This window comes from Scyliorhinus canicula, chromosome 4 (assembly GCF_902713615.1).
Source record: "Scyliorhinus canicula chromosome 4, sScyCan1.1, whole genome shotgun sequence".
NCBI lineage: Eukaryota > Metazoa > Chordata > Chondrichthyes > Carcharhiniformes > Scyliorhinidae > Scyliorhinus > Scyliorhinus canicula.
The window spans coordinates 6,603,259-6,628,585 of NC_052149.1; the positions used below are offsets into that span (position 1 = coordinate 6,603,259).

At 42.8% G+C, this 25,327-nt stretch overlaps 1 protein-coding gene across 5 annotated transcripts in view; it reads left to right on the forward strand.

Moving 5' to 3' along the window:
* LOC119964328 (afadin- and alpha-actinin-binding protein-like) overlaps nucleotides 1-20,164 on the forward strand; it is a 55,382-nt gene extending 35,218 nt beyond the window's left edge. For 3 of the 5 annotated variants that reach the window (XM_038793640.1, XM_038793641.1, XM_038793638.1), the window contains exons 4-14: nucleotides 2,127-2,327; nucleotides 6,772-6,882; nucleotides 9,140-9,275; nucleotides 10,733-10,808; nucleotides 10,924-11,101; nucleotides 12,762-12,912; nucleotides 13,795-13,931; nucleotides 15,845-16,018; nucleotides 16,664-16,781; nucleotides 18,112-18,283; nucleotides 19,338-20,164. In XM_038793640.1, the coding sequence (XP_038649568.1) occupies nucleotides 2,127-2,327; nucleotides 6,772-6,882; nucleotides 9,140-9,275; nucleotides 10,733-10,808; nucleotides 10,924-11,101; nucleotides 12,762-12,912; nucleotides 13,795-13,931; nucleotides 15,845-16,018; nucleotides 16,664-16,781; nucleotides 18,112-18,283; nucleotides 19,338-19,551 (1,668 nt within the window). In that variant the 3' untranslated portion in view covers nucleotides 19,552-20,164. The remainder of the gene's footprint in view (nucleotides 1-2,126; nucleotides 2,328-6,771; nucleotides 6,883-9,139; nucleotides 9,276-10,732; nucleotides 10,809-10,923; nucleotides 11,102-12,761; nucleotides 12,913-13,794; nucleotides 13,932-15,844; nucleotides 16,019-16,663; nucleotides 16,782-18,111; nucleotides 18,284-19,337) is intronic. The other 2 variants (XM_038793642.1, XM_038793643.1) reach the window with 2 other exon arrangements.
* The last annotated feature ends 5,163 nt before the right edge of the window (nucleotides 20,165-25,327 follow it).

Genomic DNA, 25,327 nt, shown 5'->3' on the forward strand with positions numbered 1-25,327 from the left:
CTGGCTGCCCACTTCTGTCCTGAATCTTCTGAATTCTTGTACAGTGCATTTGTCACTTCCTTGATCCAGCAGTGAGTGGCTCCTTGGTGTCACTTGAGAAGAACCATCACTTAAGAGTTACAGGAACATAGAACATAGAACAGTACAGCACAGAACAGGCCTTTCGGCCCTCGATGTTGTGCCGAGCAATGATCACCCTACTCAAACCCACGTATCCACCCTATACCCGTAACCCAACAACCCCCTAACCTTACTTTTTAGGACACTACGGGCAATTTAGCATGGCCAATCCACCTAACCCGCACATCTTTGGACTGTGGGAGGAAACCGGAGCACCCGGAGGAAACCCACGCACACACTGGGAGGACATGCAGACTCCGCACAGACAGTGACCCAGCCGGGAATCGAACCTGGGACCCTGGAGCTGTGAAGCATTTATGCTAACCACCATGCTACCGTGCTGCCCTTGAATACCACTGAGATAGGGTGCCACAACATCCCCATGGACACAGGCCATCCGACATTATGGCTATAGTTTTGCAATGGTTTCCTAGGAGAGTTGTAGTCTCTTCAGGCACTGTCTCTCCAATATTTGTAGGTCCCATAAACTCTTGGGTGCACCAGGGGCCTGCATCTGTCTTGCTGCCTGGCCTGGTGATACTCTGCTCCCTCTTGTTCCTGTGCAATGCTGATCTGCCTCCAGTGTTCAAGGATGAAGGATTGCAGGAAGAATAATTCCTCTCTTTCCAGGCAGACTCTAGAAAGTGCCCTCCCCTTGGACTCCGATATGTAATGCCACTTGTTCCTCTGTCCCAAGGCTATGTGCTGCCTTTTTAATTTTCGGAGCCAACAGTTTAGGCTCAGTCGCTTTTTACCACAGACTCAGGCCCAAGAGTGTCAGATTATCAAAGTCTAATACTGGGGAAAACCTCCAAAACCCATGCAGCTTCCCGTGACTCACTCTTCTAAAAGTCAAAGGAACTCTAGTTGGATAAACAACATTTAAATTGCCGATGTTCAATGGTTGTGTATTTGAAGGCACAAAAGAGAGGCCTGAATTTAATGGGGATGGCTGCATTAATCCTGGAAAACTGCATTGCATGCAGGTAGTTTAATTTTGGTTTTTGAATGTTTCGGGTTCGTGCCAACAACAGACAAGCTTCTTGCTTACTTTTCTCCCGCCACAGACCCAATTAGGAACAGTTTTCCCACCACTGAAGTTCTGGCGCGTGGCTTCCCACCCACCATCTTTCCTGCTCAGGCAGGCTCCGCAATCCCATTATCACTGAGACAGAATTGTACCTGGTGATTTTTCTTTCACCTTTCAATAAGGGAGCCTGTGGCAGAGAATTTCTGGGAGGTCTGAAAACCCATAGGGAGGTGTATTGAAATGTGAAAACAAAGTCTCTTATGATTCTAAATCAGAGAACAGTTATCTCTGAGATGAGCAAGAGGTTTTGTTTTATTTAGTTGTTTTTTTTTCTAATAGTTTATTACTATAGGCTAGCGAACAACTTGTTTTTATTTTGAAGTTGAGAATTTTTGTGGAGGTTGGTGCATTTTGTAGACTTTTCTGGAATATGATTAATTTTACTAAACTCTGCATTTTCTGTTTAACTTGACCTGCAACGTTTCTTTCCTGTCTTAGAGGTATATATGGGGCTGGATCTTGCACCAGTTAGTAGCTGGTGGTGGGAGAAAGAGAATCCAGAGGGTGGTCTTCCTGCTGCCGACCTGACTTTGGACTGGCCACCACCTGCCCTCTGGGTCTGCTGAGACCCTTAAGTGCAAAATCTCACCTGCCCCCACGATCTTTTACCTGTGGCGAGGGAGGCACATGCCATTCGGGAAGCCTGGTGTCTTTAGCTACATAGGCTGATGGGACCTCCTTTTAAAGGACTCCTTCAACCCCGTGTAAGCACCTGCCCTTTCACGGTCATCTTCTCTCCTTTAAAACAATTAATGCTTCTGGGGCAGTAGTTGCGAGCCTCCAACCCCCTCACACACACACGCACAGTTTTAAGCCAGGATGCTGGGGACCATGGCGCCCTGTAAAATCCAGCCCATAGTCTTAAAACTCTTCCTAAATTTACTGCACCGATTTTAATATCTTTTCAATATTTTAGGAACTCACTACATTGGGTTTTCCATCCCTTTACACTGAAGAGGCTGAGAGAGAGCTGAACCTGGAGACCATTCTAAATTGCATGTATGATCTGCTACAACTTCATCGCAAAGGCCTTCGTATGCTAGAAGATATGGAAACGCAAAAACTTAAATCCAGTAGTGATATGGACCATTTATACCACAGCCAAGTTAAACTAAAGGTAAAGAGCAAAACACAAGTAACCTACCTTGACCTTCATTTTTATGCTGCGACAGTCATTTTATAGGCTGCAGGAAAATGAATGAGTTCAACTTAAAATGCTTGCTCGAGTCTACTCCTTGTTGAGCCAACTTACAGCATCCTTTCATGTTAGGCACATTATCTGCCTTTTTTAATTTAGGCACTCTACCACGCTGGCTGTCTCTCCCACCCAATTTCATCAGTGACTGAACCGTCATTCCATAATGTTTAATACTTTTCCTGAGTCTCACCTATTTTGCTAGGTCAGCATCAATTGCCCATCCCTAATTGCCCTTGAAAATGTGGTGGCGAGCTACCATCTTGAATCTCTGCTGTTAGGGAGGTCCAGGATTTTGATCCAGCAACAGTGAAGGAAAGTTGGTATAATTCCAAGTCAGAATTGTGTGTGACTTGAAGGGGATCTTGCAGATGGAAGCATCTGCTGTCCTTGTCCTTCTAGATGATGGTGTTCTCGGGCTTGGGAGGTGCTGTTAAAGGAGGCTTGGTGAGTTGCTTGTATATGGTACACGCTGCTGCCACAATGCATCAGAATGTGATGGATGGGGTGCCACTCACACAGGCTGCTTTGTCCTGGATGGTGTTGAGCTTCTTGAGTGTTATTGGACCTGCTCTCATGTAGACAAGTGCGAGAATATTCCGTCACTCTCCTCAATGGTGCTATGTCGATGGTGCAAAGGCTTTGGGGGTCAGAAGGTGAGGTTACTCATCACCGGATTCGCAATCTCTGACCTGCTCTTGTAGTCATAATATTTGTGGCTGGTCCAGTTTCTGTTACTGATACCCAGGATGTTAAGAGGGGGATTCGGCCATGGTGATGCCATTGAATGTCACAGCAAGATGATTAAATTCTCTTGTTGGGATGGTCACTGCCTGGTACTTGTGTAACACATGCTATTTGTCACTTATCAGCCCAAGCGTGAACACTGTCCAGAGGGATCACAAAAGATGCTGAATATTGTGTAACCATTAACAAACATTCCCACCTCTGACCTTGTGGAAAGACATGATGTGGAGATGCCGGCGTTGGACTGGGGTGAGCACAGTAAGAAGTCTTACAACACCAGGTTAAAGTCCAACAGGTTTGTTTCAAACACGAGCTTTCGGAGCACGGCTCCTTTGAAGAAGGAGCCGTGCTCCGAAAGCTCGTGTTTGAAACAAACCTGTTGGACTTTAACCTGGTGTTGTAAGACTTCTTACTTGTGGAAAGAAGGTAATTGAAGTAATTGAATATGGCTGGAGCGCAGACAATTATTTCATATTTTCTTCACAAAGCCTAATTATTAAACATGCTTTTATACAATTTACCATTTCACCATGTGAAGCCTTACTACTTTAAAGGACTTTTGGATTCATATTACTTCTTCGGTTGCATGATGACTGACATAGCATTTACAACGTAGCAAAATGCCCTAGGATGCTTCACGGAAGCGTTCTACAAAACCTTACACTGAGCCAAATACAGATACTAATAGAGAAGGGAGTTTCAAATCTGGATGGCTCTTTTTGTCAAAGAGATGCTATGAAAGTGACCAAAAGCTTGACCAGTCGGTTGTAAGAAGTGTCACGGAGCAGGGCGGGAGGAGAGAGACGGAAAGATTGAGGAAGCTAATTCAAACGTTTGGGTCTTGTATCGCCGATGGCATTTCCATAAATATTGGGGTGAATATGTATCATAGCAGGGAATATTGAAGGTGTCTTTTAATTCTGAAGGATATTCATCCTGTAATTATTATTTTGCCCCCATTAAAATTTGATTTCTGCAACATGGCTTTCCTGTATTAACATTTAGTTGTCTCTGTATTCCATTTGGAGCTTGGATGTGCGGAGACTAGTTCTTATATACTGCACTTTTAATGCTATTAATGAGGAAGACTTGCCTTTCTGTGGAACGTTGACCAAGTGTCCCCGCCCCCCCCCCAAAAAGCACAAAGGAATTCTATTTAATAATTATCTTTATTGTCACAAGTAGTCTTAAATTAACACCGCAATGATGTTACTGTGAAAAACCCCTAGTCGCCACACTCCGGCGCCTGCTCGGGTACACGTGCTGCCCTCTTTGGAGGAAGAGCCCTTAGAAAACGGGTAACAGGAATCTAATTACAGTGGAACTATTTGTCTTTTAAACTTTGCCTCTTCCTGCAAGAATAGAATAGAATAGAATAGAACACTACAGCGCAGTACGGGCCCTTCGGCCCTCGATGTTGCGCCGACCTGTGAAACCATCTGAAGTCTATCTGACCTACACTATTCCATTTTCATCCATATGTCTATCCAGTGACCACTTAAATGCCCTTAAAGTTGGCGAGTCTACTACTGTTGCAGGCAGGGCGTTCCACACCCCTACTACTCTCTGAGTAAAGAAACTGCCTCTGACATCTGTCCTATATCTATCACCCCTCAATTTAAAGCTATGTCCCCTTGTGTTGGTCATCACCATCCGAGGAAAAAGACTCTCATTGTCCACCCTATCTAACCCTCTGACTATCTTATATGTCTCTATTAAGTCACCTCTCAGCCTTCTCCTCTCTAACGAAAACAACCTCAATTCCCTGAGCCTTTCCTCGTAAGACCTTCCCTCCATACCAGGCAACATCCTAGTAAATCTCCTCTGAACCCTTTCCAAAGCTTCCACATCCTTCCTATAATGTGGTGACCAGAACTGCACGCAGTACTCCAGGTGTGGCTGCACCAGAGTTATGTACAGCTGCAGCATGACCCTGTGGTTCCGAAACTCAATCCCCCTGCTTATAAAGGCTAGCACACCATATGCCTTCTTAACAGCCCTATTAACCTGGGTGGCAACTTTCAAGGATTTATGTACCTGGATGCCGAGATCTCTCTGTTCATCTACACTACCAAAAATCTTGCCATTAGCCCAGTACTCTGCATTCCTGTTACTCCTTCCAAAGTGAACCACCTCACACTTTTCCGCATTAAACTCCATTTGCCACCTCTCAGCCCAGCTCTGCAGCTTATCTATGTCCCTCTGTATCCTATAACATCCTTCAGCACTATCCACAACTCCACCGACCTTCGTGTCATCTGCAAATTTACTAACCCATCCTTCTACACCCTCTTCCAGGTCATTTATAAAAATGACAAACAGCAGTGGCCCCAAAACAGATCCTTGCGGTACACCACTAGTAACTGAACTCCAGGATGAACATTTGCCATCAACCACCACCCTCTGTCTTCTTTCAGCTAGCCAATTACTGATCCAAACCGCTAAATCACCTTCAATTCCATACTTCCTTATTTTCTGCAATAGCCTACCGTGGGGAACCTTATCAAACGCCTTACTGAAATCCATATACACCACATCAACAGCTTTACCCTGATCCACCTGTTTGGTCACCTTCTCAAAAAACTCAATAAGGTTTGTGAGACATGACCTACCCTTCACAAAACCGTGTTGAGTATCGCTAATCAACTTGTTCTTTTCTAGATGATTATAAACCCTATCTCTTATAACCTTTTCCAACATTTTACCCACAACCGAAGTAAGGCTCACAGGTCTATAATTACCAGGGTTGTCTCTACTCCCGTTCTTGAACAAGGGGACAACATTTGCTATCCTCCAGTCTTCCGGCACTATTCCTGTCGACAAAGACGACATAAATATCAAGGACAAAGGCTCTGCAATCTCCTCCCTGGCTTCCCAGAGAATCCTAGGATAATCCTAATAATCCTAGGAAGCACTTGACCAGGACTTGGCAACTGTCCCTAGTCACATGAGTGAAATTGGGAACTTGCATAATGGAGAATTTGCAGTGCAGCCCTCTAATTGTGACCCTGAGGGAACTTTCCTGTGAGGGAATCACAACTGCTAATGTAATTGTTGCATTGCGTTCAAACTTCTTAATAAGCCCTAGAAAGCTGTAAAGCTGCAGATGGCATGTACAACACTGCTATCCTCAACTGCTCAAAAGGAATGGTCATAGTGTATAAATTTAGTAATCTGCTTTCACTGCTCAAATCCAATTTGTAAACATTTGCATGGACGTGTACGCATTAGTGTATGTACATTATACTGCAATTTGATTTGAATAGCTTGACGGCTCTCTGTCCAGCCACCTTTTACACCCACATCTTCAAAATACATTTTTTCTAATCTTCAGGCAACTTTTCCCTTGCAGGACCTTGGACCAGTTGGCTTGTAAAATCTAGATGACCTTTCCTCGACTTGATTGTTACTTTCTGCCTCTTTAGGGAGGAATTACTTGCCCTCCAATTGAGCAGGTTAACATTGGAAAGTACTGAGTGGATGTTTCCGACTGTCAGAACCATGAACTATCAATTTGTGGTGCATACATGGTTAGAGCATCAACATGCAAAGCCATCAGTGTGACGTTTTAAACAGCGGGAGTTAATGGTCTTTGAGTAATCTGATTGAATCTTTTTAGGATCAACTAGAGTTGTCTCGTAGAGAAGTTATATCCTTTCAAGAGAAGGACAGGCAGCTACAACTGAAGAACCGAACGTTACACAATTTACTCAAAAATGAAAAGGAAGAGGTAAACGCTTTGCAGTATCCGTACCAAGTGCATTCATTCCCTGATCATTTTGTTCCTGCGTCATGTTTTTACTTCTGTTATTCTGCCATGAATTGATACGATCAGTTAAGCCACAAAAGGTAAAAATTCCTCTGTTCAAGGTGGCAGGGTTGCACAGTGGTTAGCACTGCTGCCTCACCACTCCAGGGACCCAGGTTCGATTCCCAGCTTGGGTCACTATCAGAGCGGAGCCTACACGTTCTCCCCGTGTCCGCGTGGGTTTCCTCCGGGTGCTTTAGTTTCCTCCCACAGTCCAAAGATGTGCAAGTTGGGTGGATTGGCCACACCATATTGTCCTTGGTGTCCAAATAAAAAGTTAGGCGGGGTGACTGGGTTACGGGGATAGGATGGAGGTGTGGCTTAAATAGGGTGCTCATTCTAAGGGCCGGTGCAGATTCGATGGGTCAAATGGCCTCCTTCTGCACTATAAATTCTATTTTATTTTAAATCACCATTTTTAACAGAGATTCTACAATTTGGCTTGGAGTTGGGTAAAATGGAATGCCTCGTGCATATGAACACTGCTATGAAATTGTGGCAAGTTGATTTTTGACCTGGTCCCACAACGTTTAAACAAAAAAAAAATGATTTGCCTGTTTTTAATAGTTTAGATTTCCTTGATTTGCTGGGCACTGTACTGCAGTACTGAGTAAGCACTGTAAAGTTTGAGGTGAGATGATAAATCTGCCTATTCAAGTGGATGTCCTATGTCACTATTGGAACTTGGAATTGTCCCAGTTTCCTTTTATAAGACAGATTGCCTGTCTGGTCAGTTGTGGAGTCTTGCTGGGCACAAACGAGTTGCTGTGTTCTTGCATTTATAGCAGTAATTGCACTATAAAATAAACAATCCATTGGCTCAGAATTGTGTTGGAGCATCCTGAAAACCCTTAACTTCCTGGCTGTCCAGTGTCGAGTTTGAAGCGGGTCCCTCTGAGGTTCCCAGGTAAGGATTTCCCGGCAATCGTCCAGAAGTGCAAAGCAATTTAACTTGTTTACTTCGGATCATTCAGCTGTAATTTCACTAATTGTTGTTCTGAAGGAGTTAGAAATAGTAGCCCTTCAGCATAACTTTGAGAAATCCAGGCCGAACCCTGCACAGGCACACCCCCCCCCCCCCCCCCAAACTCTCTCCAACTAAGCACTCTACCTCCCCTGTCTCCTCTGCAAGTACTTCTAAATACAAAGGTGTTAAAATCCTACTGCTGTCGGGTGTTTCTTGTTTTTGATGTCTAACTTTAGCCTAGAAAATAAATGTGAATGTAAGACAAAAACTGCATTACACTTTTTCCAAATTGTGAACGGGTTTTGATCACCATTCTTTTTTGAAGCCCTCCCATACCATACACAGTGCAATTCTTTTAAGACTCAATCAGCTGGATTTGAAACTTCACCTTGGTTACAAATATTTCACTGTTTCATTGGATTTAGATTTATTGTCACCTGTACCAAGGTACAGTGAAACGTATTGTTCTGCGTACAGTCGAGGCAGATCATTCCATACATGAAAAACATAGGCCATATGGTAGACACACCATGTAAATACATAGACATTGAGTGAAGCATACGTAGTGTAGTAGTACTCGGTACAGAAGATGCGTAGAGAGATCAGTTCAGTCCAAAATTCCATGGAGAATATGGAATGAATTTCATGGAAGTGTCAGGGTCCCAGGTTCAATTCCCAGCTTGGGTCACTGTCTGTGCAGAGTCTGCACGTTCTCCCCGTGTGTGCGTGGGTTTCCTCCGGGTGCTCCGGTTTCCTCCCACAGTCCAAAGATGTACGGGTTAGGTGGATTGGCCATGCTAAATTGCCCTTGGTGTCCAAAATTGCCCTTAGTGTTGGGCGGGGTTACTGGGATATGGGGATAGGGTGGAGGTGTGGGATTGGCAATTGAATGAAATCAGGTGCTCTTTCCAAGAGCCGGTGCAGACTCGATGGGCTGAACGGCCTCCTTCTGCACTGTAAATTCTATTCTATGAATTCACGTACCAGCCTCTCCGAACAGGCGCCGGAATGTGGCGACTAGGGGCTTTTCACAGTAACTTCATTTGAAGCCTACTCGTGACAATAAGAGATTTTCATTTCATTTTCACCTCTAACTCCTGTCAATTATTTTGAATCTGTGCCCTCCAGTACTTGGTCCCCAGAATTAATTTTCAGAAAATGACAGTAAATCTGGTCTCAATTTTAAATTGCTCTGACTTTGCACTTTTTTAGATACAGAAGTTGCAGAATATAATAGCGAGCCGCGCTACTCAGTACAACCATGACCTGAAGAGAAAGGAGCGGGAGTACAATAAACTGAAAGAGCGCTTACACCAACTTGTAATGGATAAGAAAGATAAAAAACTATGTAAGTATTCTTCTGATCATGGAGGCTTTAAAGGGGAGTGAAACCCGTTTGCATCCACTTAGCGGGCCGGGCACCAGGTTTTCTGTTCTTGCATGATTCTCCTCCACTCCCCTAGGCCTGGAATCAACTGTGCTACCGTGCTGCCCTACTGTACTGGGTTATGTGGATAGGACGGGGAAGTGGCCTGGGTAGGGTGCTCTTTCAGAGGATTGTTACAGACTCGATGGGCTGAATGGCCTCCTTCTGCACTGTAGGAATTCCAGGATTACTGCTCTGCTTTTATTGGTGCAATTCAAGTATTTCTAATCTAATTTATCACTTACTGCCACCTACTGGCAATTCCAAGTTAATGCAGGCAGAAGAAGTGAATCCAACAGGACTAGTTTAATTTAAAGCTATAGTGTAAAAATAAAATATTGTCACAAATAGGCTTACATTATATCTATTGTCACAAGTAGGCTTGCATTAACACTGCAGTGAAGTTACTATGAAAAGCCCCTAGTCGCCACATATCGGCACCTGTTTGGGTAACAGGGAGAATTCAGAATTCTCAGCTGGTACAGGAATTGAACCCGCACTGCTGGCCTTGTCTGCATCTCAAACCGGCTGTCTAGGCCACTGAGCTAAATCGGGCCATATAGGATTACCCAGCCCATAATACTACCAATGCCACTGTTACCAGGTGAGGAAGGTGCTATCCATGGTCAGAGCACCAGCCCTCCTCGAGGCTATTTATTGATTGGTGTAAACTGGTATTTCATTCATTTAAAGTAAGGAAGGGGCTGTTTTCCTATAATTTGTCAGAGTATCTGACTGTGACTGAAAACCGGTGTGAAGATCTCCAGATCCACAGCCTCGTTTTGAGACCAGAATTTCTGGCATTTAGTGCAAAATAATTCTGGGGACCTGGTTTATGCCGTCGCTCTGCGGAGCGCGGTCTGACCAGAGCGTCATCTCTAAAGGGCTCCCCTATCTGCTAATCTCTTATCTCTGTGTCACTAACAGTATCTCAGGCACTCTCCCCTCACATTCAAGTCCCTCTTCTCCTTGCACCCCACCCTGGGGCTATGATCACCGTGGCACCTCCAATGCAATTCTCTCCACTGCATCCCATTCTTATAAACCTCGCTGACATGACATCACATCAAAGAGTTAAGAATATTCAGTGCGTGGGAGAGAAAATCACATTGTGGGGAGGCCAATGAATAATGAAATGTAGTTTAAACGAGGTTCCCGCTGTTTGTGGCATGGGGGACCTCATTGCAGAACCATAAAATTCGGCAACGCAAATCTCTTCTGGACTTTTACAGGATTTTGCGCCTGTGTCACCATTTATGTTTGTGGGGGGCATGGACTCAAAATCCCGCACATTTTTCCGTGGGGGGGGTGCGAAATCAGCCATATTTTCACATTCTGCATTCAAACCACTTCCTGATTTAAAAAAATATTTTAAACAGGTATTGACATCCTGAATTATGTGGGACGGTCTGATGGGCGACGGAGTGCATGGAGGACTGGCAAAACGGAAGCCAGGTATTGTAAAGTTATGGCGCAAAGATCTTCTGCATCTTTCTGTGTTGTGTATCTCCATAATTTCTCTGTGCAAAGTCATCGGACAATAATTTTCCCGCTTCTCCCCGCTCTGCAGGAATGAAGGGGAAATGTACAAATCTCTTATGAACAACTATGAAAGGCACCATAAAGAACTAATGGTGGAAAATATTGAACTGAAGCAAGTTCTACAGCAGATGAAAAAAGATATGATGTCTATACTTAATCGTAGAAAGCAGAGACCAAAGGAACACGTGGAAGATTGCAGTGGTATAGTGAGTTTCCCAATATTCTTTCTGTTGTGCATTTAAGGTTTTATTATGAAACCATTTCCTTTCAATACGTTGTGCAATGATCCTTACAGAATAGTGTGATATCAAAAATTGTATCTGGATATTTTGCCGCATTCAGTAGATTTGCCTCTCATCCCCCACATGAAATTGTTCATGGATTCTTCTTCATAAAATGCAAGATTTGGTAATGGGTCAGCTGTTTATTGTTTGCATAAGTCTGTTTAAACTTTTACTTTTCCACAACGTACTTCTATGATATGAAACCACGACAAGAGGCAGCAGTTCATCTCGTTAATTTACTGTAGCAACAACTCACCATTGTTGAGCGTCTCTGCTTGTATTTGATTTGGTTCACAGAAATGCAAGTACTGACAGTTTCCTTGTAATAAGGAAAACAATATGTAACTTTCAGCCCAAGCAGCGTCACAACATATCATTATTTGCTCTTTTCCTTAAATTCACTCTTCTCTTTCATGGTTGCAAAACTCTATCAACCAGTGCAGTGAAGCGATTTTCAAATTGTTTTTCTAATTGAGTAACTTTTTGTTGGTACTTGGTGCAGGAAAATTGAGAATATTTAAATATCCAGCAAATAGCTAGTTCTCCTGTTTTTTGTTACAATTTTAAAATATTACAGCAATTCAGTTTTGTAGCTAGCCTAACAAAAAGAGATGTTCTAGTTAGTTTCAAGATGCACAACAGATACGATTTTGGCACAGGTGGCAGGCTTGCTATGATGGGTTGGCATTTGGGCTGCTATCAATAAGAAACGTGATTTAACCCCTCGCATGAACAGGATGAACTAATTGCCAAGGTGCTGTAGCACTGAAGGCATTGTGTCACACTCCAGAAAGAAGATGCAACAGATTCTCAGTTTGGAATCAGCAGAACCAAATATTGCAGATAATGCAAAAAAAACCTTCAGAAACCTTTTTTGTATTCCGAGCTCAATCTCCCAGGTGATGCATCTTTTCCCATGCTGGAAAATTAGGCCCTATTGTCATTGGAGCAAGTGTTCAATCTGACATTTGGCCCAGGCCACCCATACTGACATCCCAGCTATTAAACAGGACCGATTTGTGTTCTTCATTGCTGACTAGGCTAATCACTGGAGCGTTCGGCAATTGCCCGAGTCACGACGTTTATCATTACAAAATGGGAATAGTTTTAGTTTGATGCAAATGATGTGTTTTTTGACCCTTTTTATTGTATGAAATAACTGAAGTCCCAAAGTTGTCCCAGATGTACCCTCTCTCTGCCGTGCATCCAAAGAATGGCTGGGTAAGATTACATCTACTGTGCACGAACATACAACTGATTTCCCCTCATCTGGAGGTGAAGTCGCTTGCGAATCTCTCTCTGGCAATGATTGTTTGACTATAAGAGGAAATTGGAAGGGCTTACCACACAGTGGTGACCGTTTAATAAAACCTCTCGAGGGTTATGAATGCCAGATTGTTTTGTGTCTCATTTTCTTTTGGGGTCTTTTTGCAAAATGTCAAAGATTCTCCATTTTTGTTGGGAAAGTTGATTTTCATGTTGAGGGGCGCAATTTTATTTTAAATGAAGCCGGCTGGGGGTTCTCAACACTTTTATTTATCTCTCTCTCGGAGAAGTTTTACGTCCTTTTTTGATTTCACAGGCAGGCTCGGATAATGAAGAGGATTCTCGCGAATCAAACAAAGAAAATAGTTTGGAGCTTTCTTGTGATGCAGTCAGAGAGCAGCTCACCAACAGTATTCGGCAACAGTGGAGAATCCTGAAAAACCATGTTGAGAAACTGGACTCTCAAGGTATGATTGGTTTGTTTGTGATTGAATAGTTCAGAGCAACAGTGTTCAATCTTTGTTTTTTGAGGGTCACTTGGGGTGAATATCGTGGAATTTTGAGGCCTGTAAAGCTGATAACAGCTGGTTCCAAACCAACAACTTCAAATTGAACAAATAAAGTACAAGCAATAGAAATGCAAAGGGAACTGTTTCTGATTTCCTGTGCCTGTAGTCTATATGGAATATTGTTTGGACATCCTCTGGTTTAAGTAATTGTATTGAGCTATATGCTGTTTTGTTTTGTTTAGTCTGAGTATGGTAAAATAGATTTAAATAACTGGAAAATGTTTAAAGCCTAATGCTGGCAAAGTTGTTTATTAATCCCTCTAGTGTATCTAACCATTTACTCTGCTATTGCCAAACTATTTCCTTGGGCAACAAAAGGTTAAAGGAAAGGTTGTTCTACATTGCAATTATTTGTGCTATCATTTCTCCAAAGGAAATTTAGCCCTTCAAATTGACATTCAAAAATCCCTACGAGCTTGTACCCTACCCTTTTTTGGGTCTTTTTTTTTAAGAAAGGACAGTTGTGAGAAAGCCCTTCCGAATGAGCAGCAAACTCCTCACCTGGTAAGTTTAAGCCTGTGGTTTTCTAAGGCTGGAAGGTGAGCTGTCTGTTTTGGGTTGGTTCACTTCATGAAGTCACTGCACATTTTACTCGCACTCGTTACTGTGCCTTGTGTAATTTATGGATAGAGCTTTGCTGAAGTGTCAAAGATAAAGTAAGACTTCTTCCATGTAGGTGAAAAAGGCCCAGCCTTACTGATTTTAAGAAAACATACATGGTGTATGGTTTGTTGTAAATCTCTCCAGCAGCGCTGATAGGCTGAGTTTCATTTATTGCAGCATCCTTGGTGAAGCCTGGTTTTCATAACGATGATGAAGTTATCAGCATAGCTGATCATGATCAGGAAATTGAGAAGCTACAGGGAGAAATTCAGCAATGCAGGGACGTGATCAAAGCCCAACAACAGCTATTACAGGTATGGTTTAAATTTTAAAGTAAATGTGGTCCAATCTGTGGAGGCATCGTTACTTTTAGTAGCTGTAAACTGCTGGAGCTGCACAGGGCTTTATGTTGGACTGTGTGTGTACAGTTTACGCCTTCTTACTAGGCTGATTAGTAGTGGGATGAAGAGATTGTCTTGGTAAAGATTGAGCAGGTTGGGCATATATTCATTGGAGTTTTATCAGAATGAAGGGTAATCCTACTGAAACCTATGGAATCTGAGGGTAGATGCTAAGAGGATGTTTTCACTTGTGGGGAAGGCCAGAACAAGGGGGCACAGTTTAAAAATAAGACGTCTCTCATTTAAGACTGGGATGTGGATGCATTTTTCCTCAAGAGGGCCGTGGAATTCTCTTCCCCAAAAAGCAGTGGAGGCTGGGTCAATGAATATATTCACGGCTGAGAGAGGGAGATTTTTATCGGCAAAGAAGTCTAGGGTTATGGGGGCAGACAGGAAAGTGGAATTAAAATCAGAGCAGCCATGACCTAACCGAGTGGTGAAGTCGGCTTGGGAGGCTGAATAGCTTACTCCTGCACTTAATTCTTGTGGTCAGCGAGATCCATAGAATCCCTACAGTGCAGAAGGAGGCCATTCGGCCCATCGAGTCTGCACCAACCCCCCCTGAATAAACACTCTACCTAGACCCATAGCCCCGCACATGGATCATGGCCAATCCACCTAACCTGCACATCTTTGGACTGCGGGAGGAAACTGAAGCACCCGGAGGAAACCCACGCACACACTAAGAACGTGCAAACTCCACACAGTCACCCAAGGCGGGATTGAACCCGGGCCCTTGGTGCTGTGAGGCAGCAGTGCTAACCATTGTGCCACCGTGGCAAAGATGTTTGTGACTTTATTTGTAACCGGAAACTAATTCTACTTGCTTCCCCTCTTTTGCTGCCATCCCTGCATTTCACACGTTCTAGGGTAAAATTCATTCTACATTTCAAAAATAATAATTTAGTATCTTACTTTGGACACCCTGGCAACAATCAAAGTGCAATGTGGATGTAAGTTCTTTCCTTGTGGTTGGAAGATCTGATACAACACAGACCTGCAACTAGGCTGGACATATATACCTTTTTTTAAAGTTCATTTCTTATTTCGAAGTCTGAATGTTTTGAAAGTCTAACCTAATGAGGGAGTCGTGGATTATGGGGAACAGGCAAGAAAGTGGAGTTTAGACCAAGATCAATACCGCCTTGATATTGAATGATGGAGCAGGTTCAGTGTGCTGAATCACCTACTCCTCCTCTTTCCTTTTGATCTTTAGAAGTTAAATGGAATGGGGCTTGAGGGGCGAGTGGCGAGCTTTCACCTGATGTTCTGAGCAACAGTGGTTTTGGTAGTACTTGTGCCCATCAGTGAAAGAGGCAATATTTTGTACACTGATGCATATGAAAAACGTTTCTACTTCTGATTTATCACCAAACAGTTGCAATGGAGCACGAGTGGCTGTGACAGCAACTTTTGTTTTTATTTCCTTTGCTGCTGCTAAGATTGACACTGACTCCATTAGCATTTATGCTTGCAGTAACTTCATTTAACATAGTAAAACATCCCCAAGGCACTTCATGAGAGCATTATGAAATTAAACCTGACACTGAGCCACGTGAAGAGGTATTAAGGCAGATGAACATCACGGAATGGGCCATTTGGCCATACCTCACTATGTTGTTCATGTTCCATGTGTGCTCTGTGGTTGGAACTCCGTTACCACAGTAATTCTGTTATAGATCCATTACATACAGACAGGGATTGCAAATATAGCTGATCTATTTTTAAAAGGTAGCAAATTTTATTTTTTTTGGAAAAAAAATGTCTACTTGTACCAGTCGTCTTTTTCCAAATGGGACGGTTATTCTTGCGTCTTCTTTCCAAAGCAACAGCTGAATGCACAGTATGATGATGAAACGGCTGCATTAGTGCGAGACTGCTACTTACTCGAGGAAAAAGAACGATTGAAAGAAGAGTGGAGACTATTTAATGATCAGAAGAAAAACTTTGAAAGAGAGAGAAGGAACTTTACAGAAGCAGCTATTAGACTGGGGCATGAGGTAGCCCTTGGTTATTTTACTGTCCTTCGTCTCCGCATAGAATGGCGTTAATCCAGACATTTTATAGACTTGTAGTGGATTCTGTCCCTTAACATGGATCGGAATTGCTGTGAAAACTGCATTTTTGTTGCTAAAAGGTTATTTTTTTTGTAGTTGATTGCAAAAGAAGTTATCATGAAATGCTCAGCATTTACTTTGAACATTTCTGTTCCAGAAAGATTTTATGTAGAAAGTTTCATACTATCAGCACCCAATACAATGAGATTTGTGGCTTGCAGAAATATTTTGTAGATTCTTGAATTCCTTAATCTGCAATCACATCTAATATGATTTCCAGCCATCATGAAATGGCAGATATGAAAATTATAAATTGCAACTGCGTACGTTTCTGCAATTTGCGGTTCAAACCGGGCAGAGTTCACAAGCTCGGATATTCTAGAATTCTTCCACTTGGAAGCCAATGCATGATATATAATTGGCATGAGCATTTTCTTTTCTAGTTCTGGGAGTACATTGCTTTATCGTTCTATATCCTGTAGAATAGTTTGTCAAACTGTTGTATGTTCTGATCTAGCAGTTGTGGGAGGAATACTTTAATAAATCCAGAGGGGATAATTTGTAAGTTATTTCCATTTATGTCTGCAGAGGAAGGGTTTTGAGGAAGAACGAGCAACATGGTTGAAGCAGCAGTTTTTGAACATGGCTCCTTTTGTGGAGAGTAAAAGGCCAAAAATAAGGAAGCCACAAAGTGCCTTGTCTATCAGTAAGTTATTTCATGACCATGTGCAAACATTTAAGCATTAATGGAAAGTGATACCTCATCCACCGTGCTTCTTCCTCTAATGCCCTTGAATACGCTAATGCTTGGATTCCGTTTTATTCCTCGAGCCTTTTCTTGTTGGATTTTATTTCCCTACAGTGCGCTGACTGGGACTGATTTTTGTTTTTCTCTCCGCTTCACAGTTTTCCTGATCAACCTTGAGTTAATTCTCCATAATTTATAAATACCAACAGTCCAAGCACGCCTGCCCACCTATTTCCATGAGCGACATAGCCCAGATGGCTGGAAATCCAAAAGGAAAATAGGAAATACGCAGCAGGTCTGACGGTATCTGTGAAGCGAAACAGAGTTAAAGTTTCAGATCCTTGACCTTGCATCAGAGGTGTTCTGAAACATCAAATCTGTTCCCACAATGTATGTCCGTCCAGATTTAAGTACCTTGAGCACAGTGGAAAGGTTAAAATCACTCTGGTCTCCCGCTTCCCATCCATTGGGCCTAACCATTCACTGGCTGAGATTATGATGCCAACATTCACACATTTACAAAAGAGCTTCTAATATTCCAGTAAGGGGGGCCGGTTTAGCTCACTTGGTTAGACAGCTGGTTTGTGATGCAGAGCGAGGCCAGCAGCGTGGCTTCCATTCCTGTACCGGCTGAGGTTATTCATGACGGCCACACCTTCTCCACCTTGCTCGTCGCCCGAGGTGCGGTGATCCTAAGGTTAAATCACCAACGTCAGCTCTCCCCCCTCAAAAGGGAAAGTCATCTGGCACTATGACAACTTTACTTTTTTAATTTGCTCATGTGATGTGGGCGTCTCTGACTGTGCCAGCATTTATTGCCCATTCATAATTGCCTTGAGGGAGCACTTAAAAGTCAATCACATGAAGGCCAAACCAGGTAAGGCATTAGTGAACCAGATGGGAACCAATGTTTTCACGACAATCTACAATGGTTTAATGGTCATCGCTAGACTTTTCCAGATTTTTAAAAAATTGAATTCAAATCTCACCATCTGCAGTGGTGGGATTTGGACATGGGTCCCCAGATCATTACTCTGGTCTCTGGTTTACTAGTCCAGTGACAATACCACTATGCCACTCCCTCCCGTATTCAAGTGAATATGAGGAAGTAAATGCTTAAAACATTATACATTTTAAGTTTTGCTTTTATTCAAATTATTAAGTGATCAAGTTATGAATGACAAACCATGCTGTGATTATTCATGACACCTGTAATTACTATGGTTAATATTTGATTTTTTTATATGTATATAATATTTATGGTCCTAAAAGTAAGGTTCTCTTCTAGGTGCTGAGCAGGAGCACAAGATACAATCACAGCCAAATATGTCTGCTTACCTCCGACCTAATACAGCTCCAGTAGCTGCACCTGAACTGTCAACCAATACCAAATTTCCTCCAATATGTAGTGCCGCATCCACAGAAACGGGTCGAACAGTTCCCCTCACTCCAGAAACTAGGTGTGTAATAAACCTCTCTATTCTTCATTTTTATACGTCTAGTCTTCAATAGACCTGTTGATGGTAGGAACAGGAGATGAGAATTAAGGAGGAATCGAAGTTCACTTATATTAAATCACAAAGCTTCAATACTTTAGCCGGGCCAGTATCCTGTTAGAACATTTCTATTTTCGTATCTGTGACTTCTTGGGTGGGAGAGCTGGTTTTGTGAAGTGAGGTTGGGGTCCAGGTACGAAGAACTTTGTAGGTCAGGATCTAAATATAAAATGCTGTCCCTTGCCTGCTGCTTGATTGAAATGTACAAAGAACAATACATCATAAGAACAGGCCCTTTAGCCCTCCAAGCCTGTACCGGTCATGATACCAACCTTTGCCAAAATCCTCAGCACTTCCTTGTGCCGTATCCCTCTTTACCCACCCTGTCCATGTGTTTGTCAAGATGTCTTTGGTATCTGTTTCCACAACCTCCCTGGCAACGCATTCCAGGCACTCACCACCCTCTATGTTTAAAAAAAAACCTTGCCTCGCACATCTCCTCTAAACTTTGACCCCGGACCTTAAACTTATGCCACCTGGTGACTGACCCCTCTACCCTGGGAAACAATGCCTGCCCATCCACTCAATCCATGTCCCTCATAATCTTGTAGACCTCTATCAGGTCATCCCTCAACCTCCGTCATCTTAATAAAAACAGTCTGCGTCTATTCAGCTTCTCCATATATAGTTAACCCCCTGCAGACCAGGCAACATCCTGGTAAACCTCCTCTGAACCCTCTCCAAAGCCTCCACATCCTTCTGGTAGTGTGGCGACCAGAATTGTGCGCAATATTCCAAGTCGTAGTTCAAATAGACTGCCACTACCTTTTCAAAAGCAGTTGGGGATGGGCAAACAACTGCTGCCCTTGTCAGCGACGCTCACAATCTGTGAATGAAGAAGTCTATTGAATTAGAATGATCTGATTCAGTTGTGTTGTTTTTAAACCAGATCACAAACCTTTGGTCTAAAATTAGGTGAATGCAAATGTACCTTTTGTTCATTTTCTTTTAATGGCAGCTCAAAACTTGTACCAAAAAGAGGGAACGTGGGCACTTATGATGTAAAGAAAAACAGTGGGGGAGCAGCTCACGAGAAGTGCAGGAGCACTTCAAAGCCCAGCTCTGATCACCGGTATTCTAACGGGTGTTCTTCACTTTGGAACCATTCGCAGGAGGACAACTATTTGGATGAAAATTCTTTACAGTCTGCAAATGAGTCTAATCTCAAATGACTTGTGCAGAAACGATGGACTCCAGATTCTGTAAATCTATCTCTGGATATTCTTGGAATGTAGTATTCAACTTAAATAATGCACTTGCATTGATATGTGTCATGGTGACATTTGAACTGAAGATAGCTTCAAGCAGCACTTTGTACGTTGAGTGGAAACCGTTGAGAGTTGTGACTAGAAAGCCTGTTTGACTTTTTATTTTCTGTAGGGGCACTGTTTACATCTAAGTGGGTCGGAAGAATATCATTATTAAATAAATGGGTTTTAATTCTTTCTTTCACTATCAATTTTATTTAAAGACTAGGTTCCAACTTTTTAAGATTTTAAATTTTTTGATTTTTAAATCTGTTTATATAGGATATATGAAACATTAGTGCAGCTGAAAAAAATGTTGTTCAAAACCTTTTTGGACATTAATGGCGATGCTCAAAATTACTTGCACATGTCAAATCATCTCTACCAACAACAGTTGCTCGACTTAAATTAAGTCCTTGTGAAGTGTTCTGATAGTTTTAATTTGATTTTTTTTAAAGAAGTTAGGTGCTGCTTTAAATGTAACACATCATTTTGTTGTCTCTGAAAGACGGGATCTTAATAAAATGTGTGTTCACAAGTGCTCTGCTATCATAACTTATTCAAGGTTTTGAAATTGTGAAGATCTTGTTTGAATTTGATCACTGCTTAATAGTTTTACTGGCTCGGAGTACATTTGTACGGTTAACATTTTTTGCTTGGAACTTTATGCTGAATCATTGAAGGAGGCCTTTCATTCCATCATGTTTGCACTGGCTCTCCAAATGTGCATTTCACCGAGTGCCCACTGTTTCTTTTCAAATAATCATATAATTCCTTGATTGAACCTAACCCTACCCCGCACACTTGAGCAGTGCATTCCAGACCCTAACCACTCGCTGTGTGGAAAAGCATTTTCTCATCGCCTTTTGCTGCTTTTATCCATGTTACGGACGGGAGAGAGGGGAAGAATTGAATTACTTTATCCTCTTGCCAACTGTCCGTAGGCAGAGGTCTTTGTTTTAAAAATAGACCGTGGTGCTTATTCAGTTTTGTGATCAATTTTTAGAATCAAACACTCTTAAATCAGAAGTTGAATTTATTCTCACATGCATGCTGGGTGGGAGGAAGAAAAGATAGCAACTTCTCACACTCCCACTCACTCTTGTGCATGCATATATGCAGCAGTAAGAGAATAGGAAAGAGGGTTTTTGCAACTATGAAAAAAACCCACAAAAATGGGTATCCGTTCACATCATTGCCAGAGTCCAAATCCAGAGGGGAGGTAAGTTGCAGTTCAGGAGTGGGGTGGGGGATTCCTGGCTGAAGACCAGTCCAGAATTCCTTTTAAAGATAATAGTGATGCAGTGAGATTAGGTTGCTGTTCAGAGGTTTGCTTGGCAGGCAGTGGCCAGTGGCGCCGAGATATACGGGCTATGAGGACGGTTTGTAGCCGGCTGTATGATCATCCTGGAGTCCTGCTTTTGGATGCCTGCAGGTTCAATTAAATTTGAAGACCTTGAGTATGTCCACAGGACCCTGCAGGTGGCAGGACAGGTGACTAAGGGAGCCAGGAAAGCATATGGAATGCTTTCCTTTTATTGAGCAAGCTATTGAATACAAAAGCAGGAATGTAATGATGGAACTGTATAAAACGCCAGTTCGGCCACAGCGGGAGTTTTGTGCTCCGTTCTGGTCACCACATTATAGGAAGGATATAATTGCTCTGGAGAGAGTGCAGAGGAGATTTACAAGAATGCTGCCAGGGCTTGGAGGAGAACTATGAGGAGAGATTGGATAGGCTGGGGTTATATTCCTTGGAACTGAGGCTACGAAGTTTGCCCCAATGAGCTGTGTTTGACCTGATTAGGTGTACAAAATAGTGAAGGGCTGAGATGAAAGTAGATGGAGATGCCCCGTTTCCCCAGCGGAGTAGCCAATTACCAGGAGTACAGAATTAAGGTGATTGATGTTCGGATTAGAAGGGATATTAGAGAATACCTTTTCACTGGAATGCAGTGGCTATGTTGGTGATGGGAGACGAGAGACCCTCAACTCAAGTCAAAGGTACCCGGTTCTGCATCTGACGTCCTTTAACCTGCAAGGCTGCAGACTATGTGCTAGAAGGTGCGATTAGAACGGAAGGCTTTTTTCCCCAGCCAGCGCAGGCACATTGGACTGAATGGATTCTCTCTTGTATCTTTTCTCTGGTTTATCGCTCTCCAATGTTTTTGAATAGGTGTTTGCAGAACTTTGTATCTAAGCAGGATTGAAAACATTTCTATTTTCATCCTGACTTCTAAAGCAACTGAGGATGCATCCCATCTGGACTGGGTTAACTTGTTAACTGAGTAAAATCAGTCTATTTTGCGCCTTTTATTTCTTGCCTTTTCTTTTCTATCTGTTTTTATCCTATTCAACATCTTTATTTCACCCCAACAGCCACCCCACCCAATGCCCACACACCTCTACTGCAATATTAACTTCCTCTTCTTTTTGTGAAGTGATTGAAACGTCAATACCTCAGTCCCACCCTCTGCCTCCCGAAGGGGATTTCTGTTCTTGTACCTAATCGGCCACACCATTCCTTTAACTATCTTTTTTTTTAGTGTTCATGCTGATAAAGGGATTTTGGATTCCTGTTGACCTTAGTTTCTACATCTCCCTTGTCCTTTATTGAAAATCAATTTTCAATTTCTCCCTATACTTACTTAATGCTGCCCAATTCTTTATTGTATTCTATATTAGTATTTGTCACACATTGCCTTTTTCCTGTTTTAATTTCCACCGTCATCCAGGAAACTCGAGTTTTACATGTCCTATATTTTCTCTGAGTGAGGAAATGCTGGATTTGCACCCAAACTTCGTCTGCCTTGAATATTTGCCGTTGCTCATTTACTATTTCCAGAGTCATGCACTATAAACCAGACTGGGGCTGGTTTAGCACTGTGGCCTGGCTTGTAATGCCGAACAACACCAGCACGTGTTCAATTCCTGTTCCAGCCTCCCCGAACAGGCAACGGAATGTGGCGACTAGGGGCTTTTAACAGTAATTTCATTGAAGCCTACTTGTGGCAATAAGCAATTATTATTTATTATTATTATTATTGTTATTATTATTTAAGGGGCAGAGGTGAGTGGCGCCCCTCATGGCAGACTGGTACAAAAGGTGAAGTCACACGTGATCAGAGGTGAGCTGGCAAAATGGATACAGAACTGGCCAGGTCATAGAAGGCAGAGAGTAGCAATGGAAGGGTGTTTGTCTGATCGGAGGGCTGCGACTAGTGGTGTTCCGCAGGAATCAGTGCTGGGGCCTTTGCTGTTCGTAGTATATATAAATGACTTGGAGGAAAATGTAACTGGTCTGATTAGCAAGTTTGCAGACGACACAAAGTTGGTGGAATTGCGGATAGCGATGAGGACTGTCAGAGGATACAGCAGGATTTAGATCATTTGGAGAGATGGCAGATGGAGTTTAATTCGGACAAATGTGAGGTAATGCATTTTGGAAGGTCTAATACATGTAGGGAATATACAGTGGATGGTAGAACCCTTGAGTATTGACAACAGTGCGATCTAGGTGTACAGGTCACTGAAAGGGGCAACACAGGTGGAGAAAGTAGTCAAGAAGGCAAACAGTATGCTTGCCTTCATTGGCCGGTGCATTGAGTATAGAAATTGGCAAGTCATGTTTCAGTTGTATCGAACCTTAGTTAGGCCACACTTGGAGTATAGTGTTCAATTCTGGTTGCCACACGACCAGAAGGATGTGGAGGCTTTATGGAAGGTACAGAAGAGATTTACCAGGATGTTGCCTCTGGTATGGAGAGGTTGAATAAACTTGGTTTGTTCTCACTGGAACGGTGGAAGTTGAGAGGTGACCTGATAGGGGTCTACAAAATTAATGAGGGACATTGACAAGTGGATAGTCAGAGACTTTTTCCCAGGGTAGAGGGGTCAATGACTAGAGGGCATAGGTTAAAGGTGTGAGGGGCAAGGTTTAGAGGAGATGTACGAGACAAGATTTTTACACAAGAGGGTAGTGGGTGCCTGGAACTCGCTGCTGGAGGAGATGGTGGAAGCAGGGACGATAGTGACATTTAAGGGGCATCTTGACAAGTACATGAATAGGATGGGAATAGAGGGATATGGACCCCGGAAGTGTCGAAGATTTTAGTTTAGACTGGCAGCATGATCGGTGCATGCTGAAGGGTCTGTTCCTGTACTGTATTTTTCTTTGTCCTTTATCACTAAGGAGAAGGTTCTGGAGAAACTGGAAGTTCTGGAGGTGGATAAAATCACCTGGATGGAATGGACTACACCCCAGGATTCTAAAGGAGATAGCTGAGGAGATTGTGGAGGCATTGGTGATGATCTTTCAGGAATCACTGGAGGCAGGGAGGGTCCCAGAGGATTGGAAAATGGCTAAGGTAACACCTGTTTAAGAAGGGAGGGAGGCAGAAGATGGGAAATTATAGGCTGGTTAGCCAGACTTTGGTCATTGGTAAGATTTTAGACACCATTATTAAAGATGAGATTGTGGAGTACTTGGAAGTGCATGGGTGGCATGGTAGCACAGTGGTTGGCACTTGCTTCACAGCACCAGCGTCACTGTTTACGCAGAGTCTGTATGTTCTCCCCGTGTCGGCGTGGGTTTCCTCTGGGTGCTCCGGTTTCCTCCCACAAGTCCTAAAAGATGTGCTTGTTAGGTGAATTGGGCATTCTGAATTCTCTGTGTACCCGAATAGCTGCCGGAATGTGGCGACTAGGGGATTTTCACAGTTACTTCCTTCATAGCATTCTGACTTCAAAATATATGGGTATTCCTTTGCTGTTACTGGGTCAAACTCTTGGAACGCTCCCTAAAAGCACCGTCGGTGCACCGACATAACTGACTGTTGCGGTTCAAGAAGGCAACTTCCCACCTTCTCGAGGGCAATTAGTGATGGGCAATAAATGCTGGCCTAGCCAGTGAAGCCCATGTCCTGTAAAAATGAATTTTTAAAAAATTGGGCTGTTTCACTGCATTCAAGCTGCTACATAAATGCAAGTTATTGTTGTTATTTAAAATAGGGACAATTAATAAAGAAAGATTGAAAGAGCTCTGAATAGCCACAGAACAGTTCTCATGATTAAAGTGTAATCATTCAGTGTTCTTATAGAATCACCCTATCTCACCTGAAGAAGGAGCCGTGCTCCGAAAGCTCGTGTTTGAAACAAACCTGTTGGACTTTAACCTGGTGTTGTAAGACTTCTTACTGTGCTCACCCCAGTCCAACGCCGGCATCTCCACATCATCCTTATAGAATCAGTCACTGTTGCCATTAAATCAAAAAGAGAGATTTGCATTTTTATAGTGTCTTTCACTCTCCCACTCTACTTCATGAAGCTTTTTACAGCCACTGAAGTACTTTTGAAATGTAGTCACTGTTTTTGACAATATGGCAGCCAATCTGTACCACCAGCTCTCAGGGCCAGTAATGTGACAGCGACCAGGAAATCTGTTTCTTTTGTGGTGTTTGAGGGTTAAATATTGATCAGAACACCAGGGGAAACTCACTCACTCACTCCTCCTCACAATAGTGTTGAGGCATCTTTTATGTCCAGCTGATGGAGCCTTGGGATAGCTCCTCTGGTAGTGCAGCCCTCCTTCAGTACTGCACTGAAGTGTCAGTCTGAATGTTTGTGCTCAAGTCCTGGGCTGGGATGTGAGTAAATGACAAACACACAAGTAAATAGTCAAAATACACTTGCTAATGCCACG